Raw genomic sequence first — 10,134 nt, forward strand, 5'->3', positions numbered from 1 at the left:
AGCACTTTGGTTTCCTCATTCATAAAGTGAGAATAATAATAGTATCTATCTTAGAGGATTGTTGTAATGCTTAAATAAAACTTAAATTTACCTAGTATACAGCACTTCAGAGTTCAGTTACCGTTAATTATTGCAGACTATGTGTTCAACAAACTATCTTCCGATTTGATCTTAGCTCTTCAAGAAAGTTTACGTATAGGAAAAGATGGGCTAATTAGTTGTATTTCTATGTTGTACATTTTTGTACCATTTTAGTTACTTAGCTATAGCTAGGTATTAAACTGTAAATTCCACAAGAACAGAGGTTTTTCTCCGCTTTCTTTTTTTCTTTCATTTGGCACCTAAAACACTGGTTGGCATATAATTGGTGCTTAATTAATATTTATTGAATAAATAAACTAATGAACCCAGCTTCTTATTTGTCAACATTCACTATCCCTTCAGATTGCTTATGTGGTTTACGTGGATAAAATGGAAAAATCTACATAGAATACTTAGCACTGCCAGACACAGAGACTCATACTCAATAAATAGAAGCTATTATTATTATGTTCATATGACTCCCAAAAGGTTTACTTCAGGGAGATAAAGAGTTATGGACAGATGGAAACAAGCTATGGAGCAGATGTGTTTTCTCTACTCTTAGAGTTTTCAGTCTAGTGGGGAGACAGACAAAAATAATTAAATAAATTAAGTTGCAGGATAATATGAGAACACAAAACACTGGGCTCTACCCAGTAAGAGAAGTAGGCAAGACTTCTCTGACAAGCTAATATCTAAATGGAGATCTAAAAATGAGTAGGAATTAGGTAACTGAAGGAAGTAACAGAGAAAAAGACCCCAGATAAAGTATCAGCTTGTGCAAAGGCCCTGAGGTAGGCAAGATTTTGGTTTTCTTGGAAAAACAGAGACAAGCCAGTTGGAAGGTGTGAGTGTGTAGAAAATGATCAACTCTAAGACCAGACATCTGGCCAGGGAGAGGACCATGCAAGACCTTGCTGGCCATGCTGAGAATTTAGCTAAGGGACCAGGAAGACTTTGAATGGTTTGAAGAGCAGGGATATAATCAGATTAGATGTTTTAATAATTCTGGCTACTATCAGGAGAATTAAGAATACACTCATGTACATCACTTGACTGTAACTCAGAAAAGCCAACCAAGAGAGCAAGGAGTCACGGTTGAAGGGCTGCTGTGACTGGCACGGTCTCAGCGCACACACCAAGGGACTCTATCAGGACATTAAGAAACATTATTTCTGATTGGCCAAATTAGCCACTGATGCAAGAAGACCAATTTTCTCCTCCTGTGAGGAATTCTACCTGTCAAAGAGAAAATGGAAAAGGAGAGACAGTAAGACTGCTTTGTCCCTGTTATGCCTATCAAGGTATTATTTGCATTCTCCCAGATGCCAACAGTAAAAATAGGCAGGAAAAAAACTACCTAATTTGTCTTTCTTCTAGAACACAAAGGACATTCACAGACCAACCTTGTTCTCCACAACACTGAGATGGGAAGGCAGATATTCTAAATCTTATCTCGTCCCACTTTTCCCCACTCCACTCCATTCCTTCTGCAGCGGGGACACCTATCTCACTGACAAATGAAGAGACCATCAGAGATTATTGTCAGGAATAAACCTGGGATTAAAAACTAGCAGTAATTTGGGGCACCTTGGTGGCTCAGTCGGTGAAGCACCTGACTCTTGGTCTCAGCTCAGGTCTTGATCCCAGGGTTGTGAGTTTGAGCCCTGCATTAAAAGAGAAAGGGGGAAAAACAAAACAAAACAACAAAACAAAACTAGAAATACCCGTATTAGACATCAATGGCATTGGACAGGAAGGAACTCTCTCACAACAGTGTTCTCTTTCAATATATGTTACCCAGAAATGAATATCAGTGGAAGGGAGTAACTCCGTTCCCCCCACTATGCACACAAGACCTATCCTCCAGTCCAACCTATATCCAACTGCTTACTGGGCATCTGCACCTGAATGGTTCATCCCTACCCCCAACTCCTTACACCGGAAACAGAAATCACGATCCTCCCCCGCTGCCTCATCCTGTTCCTCTCTCTGCATTTCCTGCCTCAAGCCTGCTTTTCCTTCCCTTCTTCCCCCACGTTAATCCCCACGTGCCATTCATCAGAATGTTCTCTACACTGACTTCTCAAACAGCTAGCTCTCCGATCACTTCTCGGGCCACCCCCAACTCAGCCCCCTAACCTCCGGCTTTGGGTTTTGCTTTTGCCAGCTTCAGTCTGTTTGGTTGCAGTGGCCTCGCTCTATGCTCTTGGCCAGAGTCCAATGCCTCCCCACCCCCACTCCATCCTCCTCTCTGCCACTAGCAACCTCCACCCAAAATATGGATTCTGTGACGCCCTTTTTTAAATCTTTCAGTGGCCACCTCCCAAACGCAGGAAAATTTTCTAAAAAAAAAAAAAAAAAAAAAAAAAAAAAAAAAAAAAAATTAGCAATGTACCCCAGTCCCTGAACGATATGTCTTGGCTATCACATCTTGCTCGTTGTGATCCAGTCGCACCAAATGACTTGCTGGTCCCCAGCACATGAGCTAGCTCCCCATTACCTCTGACATATCTCTTCCCACTCTCTCCCCTACCCAGTCCCCCTGCCATTCCTCTAACTCTCTAACCCCTCAGGGGGTGTTCCTGCTTAATGCTTTTTGCACCAGCCGGTCTGTCTGGAACTCTCTTCCCCAGATATTGGCATGGCCAATTCCTTTACCTTCTTCAAGACTACCCTTGTCACCTTCTCATGAGGTGCACCCTTGCTGCCCTATTTAAGTTTGCATAACCTGGGGCGCCTGGGTGGCTCAGTGGGTTAAAGCCTCTGCCTTCGGCTCAGGTCACGATCCCAGGTTCCTGAGATCGAGCCCTTCATCGAGCCCTACATCGGGCTCTCAGCTCAGCGGGGAGCCTGCTTCCCATTCTCTCTGTCTCTGCCTGCCTCTCTGCCTACTTGTGATCTCTGTCTGTCAAATAAATAAATAAAAATCTTTAAATTTGCATAACCTATTATGCCCATTGTCTGTGCCCCACTGCCTCACCCCTACCCTGCCTCTAGCATGAAAGTTCCAGGAGGGTGGGGCAGGAGCGGGGATTGTCCTGTGAAGTTCACTGAAATATCCTATCTACCTAAAACAGTGCCTAATAAATAGTGAGTCCCAAATAAATTTTTGCTGAATAAATCAAATGCATAAATACACGAGCAATCACATCTCTCTTTCCCCATGTTTCTCTCGCATCTGAAATACCCTCACACATTTTACTCTTCCTCATTCACAGTCTCATTGACACTTTTTTATTTCATACATTTCTTGTTTACCTCTTGGTGTCCCCCTCTTCCTGGGTCAGGAGATGCATCTCAGCTCATCTTTCTAGCCTGTTCTTCTAATACATACCAGAAAATAAAAGGCATTCAATAAATATGTATTGAATTCTGACCTGAAAGTGTTGTATTTCAGGCAAAGGACTGAAACATACGAATCATATATAAACTCTGATCATAATTACATGAAAGAACTAATTCCCGAGCCATACATCACCTTTGTTCCGTAAATCCTTTTGCTTAAAATGGAAGTATGTCAATTTGGATGACGGGCTGAGGCAGGAACTAATTTTTGCACATTCTATTTTGCCAGGATTTCAGAGAATGCAATTTGGTCTTGAATAGCTGGTCTCGGACCAGATGGTTTGTACGTTCTGATTTTTAGAATTGGGGATGCTCCCTGACTAAAAATAAATTAAGGGAAGATACAGAGCGGAAGTACTTATTATATGTAGGACATTGTGCCAGCGATTTTACATGTATTAAAACTCATTTCATCCTCACACCAAACTCGTGCAGGATCATTATTATCTATATTTTACGGATGAAGAAGTTGGAGTTCAGAGAATTAAATACTGCCCAAGGTCACACAGCAAGGACATGATATGACTGGAATTTGATCCAAAGCCTGTGCAGAACAAAACCCCAGCCTCTGACCCAGCACAGGCTGCCCTCTCTCCCACCGTGTGCCAGTTCTATTCTCAGAGTCCTCTTTCTACACATTGTGAACTCACACACTTACTGTATTGTCTTTGCATCTCGGTGGTTTGTTCTTTTATTACCTTGCACACGGTGTGGAATGCTTTCTACAAACATACCCAGGCCTTCAAAGCTCAGACGCTGGAGAAGTATGGAATCTAATCGAATTTAGTGTCGGGCGACGAGTGTCACAGAGATGCCAATCAAATCGCTGGCTGGTTTCAGGAAGGGGTCCCTTTCAATGAGGTCCCTGAAAAGTCCCACCCAAGCCTTTAACAGCCTGGACTGGCCAGAACTGGGCATTCAGTCTGACCTGATTGGATTAGGAAGGGCAGTTCTCCAACCCTGGATCTGAACTTTTCCATTTCCCGCTCAAGAATTTCTCATTTTCTGGGGCGCCTGGGTGGCTCAGTGGATTAAGCCGCTGCCTTCGGCTCAGGTCATGATCTCAGTCCAGGGATCGAGTCCCGCATCGGGCTCTCTGCTCAGCAGGGAGCCTGCTTCCCTCTCTCTCTCTCTCTCTCTGGCTGCCTCTCTGTCTACTTGTGATTTCTCTCTGTCAAATAAATACATAAATAAATCTTAAAAAAAAAAAAATTTCTCATTTTCTGAGGCAAAACCAAAACAGGAACGACAAGGAAGGAAGCAGGCAGGGAAGGTGGGAGAGGAGACAAGAGAGGTACAGTTTGCCGTATCATGCTGTGAACAACCAGGGCACATGCTCTGCTTTCCTCTCAGGACTGAACAGGGAACAGTCCAGTCAAATGGCCCCTTTAAGGGGGACGGTTACGGAACAGCAGGCTTGCCAAAGCTCCCAGAAGCCTATTCCAAAGCGGGGGAGACCTGTATTCGATTCCGTTATAGCCAACTCTTGTCATAAGATGGAGGGCAGGGGAACAAAGGGCTGTCTTAGAACGAGAGACCGTACTGACGAATGATTGCTCGGTCCACTGACTTAATTCCAGCCAGGAAAGCCATCAGTAAAGACACTTAGTAATCCAAAAGCTTAGCTGAGTAGAAAGTTACAAAGATAGCAATGTACGTGGCCCCCAAGGTCAAAAGTGGAGAATGCATGCTCTGGGGAGGCTGACAGGGCCTCCAGAAGCTTCACCTGTAGGACCTGGTGGACACCCGCAAGGACAAGGGTGAACAGAGCTCAGTCTATAACCAAAGAATGATCAATCTGTCAATCTGAGTATTGTCAGTAGTCTCTAGTTGGATGCCCCGTCATTTGTCTCTGTCAGTCAGCAGTGAACTTTGGAATAAAAGGTTCGTTCAATTTTATGGCCAGGAGAGGCCTTACAGATTAATCTTACCCACCCTCTCATTTTACTGGTGGAGCTTCTCAGCCGTCGACAGATTAAGGGAATTTAACTTTCAGCTTCTTTGAGAGTACCAAGTACAATAACAGAAAACATATTCTGGATTTTTCAGGGCGGTGATGAATTTGCATATCCTGTCCTTGTCCTCTTGCATACACCTGTATTTGTCAGAGCCTGTGTCCCAACTTGGGGCTGGGGGAAATACGATCACCTTATAGCTCAGCAGATAATGTTCAGAAAATCCGGTTTGGCTTTTGCACCCATACAAGCTCACGAAGGGAAGAGAACAGAAACACGTTCTACTCCTTTCTTTTCTCTCTCTCTCTCTCTCTCTCTCTCTTTTTTTTTTTTTTTTTTTTTAGCTTTCATAGAAATATGTGCTTTGGGGGAGAAACTGCGAGCATACAAGGTCCCCACTTGAGCGACTGACAAAGGGAAAGAATAGAAGGAAATACAGAGAAGTAAGGGAAAAAAAGAAGGAGACGTAGGTGGAACAAAGTGAATTAGCATTTAGTAGGTCACATAGAATTTTCAGGAATCAAATAGCTTAGGAAGGCTCTTTGAAAAGCTGATTTAAATATACCTTGTAGCTAAATGGGTATAAGTTAGGGGCAGAGGACTAAGCATGAAAGATGATGCTGGGAAGCAAGAGGGTGGGCACAAAAGAGACCGCAGCCCAGAGGACCGGCACGGCTGTGAGGAAGGGTCTCTATGTGTGAGTTTCACCTGAGAGGAAAGGGTGCATGGGGTGAGGGGCGGAGTAGGCTAGCCTCTCTTCTGGACTCTGCTGGCCGCACCCAGAGGGAGTTCCTCAGAGCTTCCCCTGGGGTTGAACAGCAGCCAAGGTCTCGAAGCCCCAGGTGAAGAAAAGAGGAAGGACACTTCTTTGAGGAAAGAAAGGAAAATCCGCAATCAGCCCCGGAAATTTAAGAAAACAAAAGAGAAAAGTGAGCCTTTGTATGAGGCAGAGCTCTCTGTTTACATTAAACAGAGACAAGCACTAAATTGCAGGCACTGCCTTTCTCCTTCCTTATTCTTCCTTCACCCACTGCGTAACTGTGCAAACATCCGGATCCTAAAAGGACATTAAATATTGGTTGATGGAGTCCTAACATCCAGAACAACCCAGAAATATTTACACTGGCTGCCTGAGAAACTCTGTCATTGTAAAAGCATTGTGAGTCAAGTATTCCTCAGTTAAAGAAAATAATCAGAACCTCTGAACGTTTCCTAAAAAACAGTATTTGGCCCCGAAATTCAAAAATTGATTTGAGAACGCTTTTCACGTGTTCTTGGCAATTTTTTTTTGCATAGCCGCTGTAAGAAACAAAGGCTTTGTTACCAGTTAAGGAAAGATTTTTTTTCTCTTTACATGAACTTCCTTTTCTCTACTTAAATAGTAAGAAGAGGTGTGCGTTGGGGCCCCTGGTTGGCTCAGTTGGAAGAGTGTCTTACTTTTGATCCCGGGGGCATGAGTTTGAAACCCATGCTGGACATAGAGATTCCTTTAAAAAAAAAAAAAAAAAAAAGAGGGGTGTGTTCAAGCCGATTCAGATAGTGAGCTCTGTCACCTCCATGTAAGCTTTGTGCCCTGATAGTACCTTTCTCTCACAGAGCTGTTTGTTTTACCGCATACTTAGGTACCCTTTTTTTTTTTTTTTTAAGTGAATGCTGCCTCCTCCCTTTTATGGGAAACAATGAGAGTTGCACCACAGAAGAGCTGTAATGGCCATAAGGGAGATTGGAGGAGATGCCGAAGCTTCAGAGCTAAGAAATTTGAGTTTGTACATGGAGATAGGGCCTGTGCACCAGCAATCTCTGTCCCTATAAGTTCTGAAGAGGGCAACTGAGCACCTGTTTCTTCTTGTACTTCTTTGTCCCATTAGAGGCTCCATACAAGGGAAGGGAAACTCCTCTTCTTCTAATCTAGTCAGGTCAGACTCAGTGAATGACAGTCAGTCCAGGCTGTGAAAGGCATGGGTGGGTTCCTGTGGGGGTGTGTGTGTGTGTGTGTGTTGCATGCGGACCCACCTGTTGCTGTTTGCTAGGGACAGAATTACCATCTTTGTAAATGTGCCTCTCCCCAGATAGCTACATTATTAGCTAGTTGGTCAGCAACCTTCCATACCGGTAGTATCTTTAAAACCCAAGCATGTAGCAAAATGCTTACTACAGAGTAGGAAGTGCATGGATTGCTTTTTTAAAACAGCCGTGAAGGAATGAATTCTCTGTTCCCAGTTGAGCCTGCTTGGAGTCTCCACATCAGCCTGCAGGCCCTGGGACCCTGTTCTCCACGTGGTTATCAAACTGCTATTGTTTGATTTGGGAGATGGTCTCCTTTTCACACCCTGGGTATATACTGAAATATACACAGGGACATTTTACTTCCTCTGTGTATTTTGGGTTCTAACCGCTCATATATTACGTCAGGCCTTTCTTTTCTTTCTGATCCCTCCAGGACAGAACATTATTCCATTCTGTGAGCAACAGCTGCATGGACTGCAACCCCGCAGAGAAGAAGATTTTCATGGCCAGATGTGACCCTCTCTCTGAGACTCAGCAGTGGATTTTTGAACATATTAATATGACTGTTTTAGAACAATTTAACCACCACGCCAGCTCCTAGGAAAAAGGAAGGAGGGAAGAATGAGCGATTACCTACAGATTATAAAAACTGAATTTCAGCCAGCATCTGGGTCGAAGGAGTCAGGAATAACATTTCCTAGATCCAGGAAGCCTGGTTTCAAGATTTGTAAATGCCACGTCAAAGTAGGTTGTCCTGCAGAAATTCCTGCCTCTGAAGAACTTGGCCGAGAACCTCACCAGCTGCGTCTGAGAACTTGAGACTAGCAGTGCCCTTGCTGGCCAAGGGCAAAGATTATTTAAGGACTTTTCCAAACAACTGCTGAGTTAATAAATCCTAGCATTTCTCAGGTCAAATCCTGCAGTAGTGAGTAGCTATGAATGGATCCTATTAACTGGGTGGGAGGGGGGCGAAAATAGAGTGCATGACTGCTCCAACAAACCCGAGAAAACCACAGGTTTAGAACTAGCCACACTTAAGGGGTGAGCTGTCCTCTCTGGTGCCATTCTCTGACTAAGAACGGGTTAAGCAGGTTTAACCCTTAAAAGTGCTGCAGATGATTTTAGAGTGCTCATACCGTTCTGTTCTCCTGTGATGTCACAACTCAAGTTACATACTGCAACAAACCTCCAGTGTTTGCATTCTCTCATTCCCATTTCCTTTTAGATCAGAGGTAACTTCTCGTTCATCAAGGCTCGTGCTCCGTACATCAGCTGAAGTTCTAATTCAGTGCCCTTGGATGAATCCAGTTCAAACATGAAACAAAAACTATGCTACCAAGTTACTCCAAAGAGAAAGATTTCACAGAAGCAGCAACACCATTTAAGGTCGAGGAGAGGGATTTCCCTAGGAAATCGATTTTTACTTTTCTATTACTTTTAGAATTTTAAAAGTCTGATGTTCGTCCAGTCATACTTTTTATTAAGGAAGGAAATGGAGTGAGGTTGATGTAATTTGTTTAGGAGATCCTGAAATCCAAATAAATCTACACTCCAAGTGATGTGCGAAAACGGTTTGGTTGGCTTCAATCCTGTGTGATCGGTGCTGGGGACAGACACGTGGTTTCATTTGTTTGGCTTCGGGGTTTTTAAATTTGTTTGTTTTATATTGCTGATATTAATGATGTTTTTGTTTTACTTGGAAGCTCACAGAAAGAATTTCCATTAATAAACTGCTTCTGACATCATTTTCTGTTAATGAGACAATACTTTAGGGGTGACGAGAGGAATGATTATAAAACTAAATGGAACATGTAATCCTTAAAAGACTTTTTTTTAAAATTTTCAATAATTACAAGGATGGGAGAAGAATATACAGGAATCTGGATGGGTCTTTACACGAAAGGGCTATGTGTGTTATACATTTTTCAAGGTTTTTCAGATAGAAAAAGGTTTTATTTTGATTTTGTTGTTCCCGTTTAGCTTTGTTTTTCTGTTAATCAGCATGTATCTGTTGTCCTGGATAGAGAAGCATTGGATATTAGAACTGGGAAGACTCTTAGAATGCAATCCTTTTGTTTTTCCAAATGAATAACAAAAGACGAAATAGGGGGTCCTGATTGCTGGTGAGGCAGATGGCCCTTCTGAGCAGCACATCTCCTCTTGCTCGCTCTGTTACCCAAAGTGTTTCTGGTTCTGACTCAGGTGTAACTTGAAATTTTCAGTCACGAGATGAGAATATTGTGCCTCCCCGGGGATGCTTCTGAGAGTAGCATTCATGTTCAGAAACTTTAATATATGAAACGTCTTCTTGTAAGGACGTCTCAAAATCAAAGATGATTTTGTTCTCCTCTCCCTTAAAATTGAACCACAATGCCCAGTTAAACCACCCTGCTAATAGTTGGGGAAGAGTTATTCTGTTATCTTTCCTGATTTTTCAAGCACTTTTTGAAGAGCTACTCTTTTCACAATGACAGTCACAGAGATTTTTTTTTGTGTGTAGGTCAAGAGATCTTGAAGCGTGAGAGATGCAGAGTAGAGAAAACCAATAGTGCGAAATTAACCTATGTGTTGAACAATTCCAGAAAGTGAGTGAAGATTTATCTCAAGTGCTCAGAAAGCTATCTGGTTGTAGAATTAGAGAAACCTGTAAAAATTCACATTATGTCATTAAACAGTTGACTGCTATCTACAGTTCCACCTGAAAGCCACCCCTGGTTTCTGCAACCTGGAAAGCCCAGATTTG

General features: G+C 42.9%; 1 protein-coding gene across 1 annotated transcript in view; it reads left to right on the forward strand.

Moving 5' to 3' along the window:
- Positions 1-8,171, forward strand: part of GALNTL6 (polypeptide N-acetylgalactosaminyltransferase like 6) — a 1,234,451-nt gene extending 1,226,280 nt beyond the window's left edge. Inside the window, exon 13 of the mRNA XM_059393223.1 lies at positions 7,825-8,171. Coding sequence (XP_059249206.1) covers positions 7,825-7,992 — 168 coding nt within the window. The 3' untranslated portion in view covers positions 7,993-8,171. The remainder of the gene's footprint in view (positions 1-7,824) is intronic.
- Positions 8,172-10,134: the final 1,963 nt, after the last annotated feature.

The sequence above is a fragment of the Mustela nigripes genome, chromosome 1 (assembly GCF_022355385.1).
Source record: "Mustela nigripes isolate SB6536 chromosome 1, MUSNIG.SB6536, whole genome shotgun sequence".
Classification (NCBI taxonomy): domain Eukaryota; kingdom Metazoa; phylum Chordata; class Mammalia; order Carnivora; family Mustelidae; genus Mustela; species Mustela nigripes.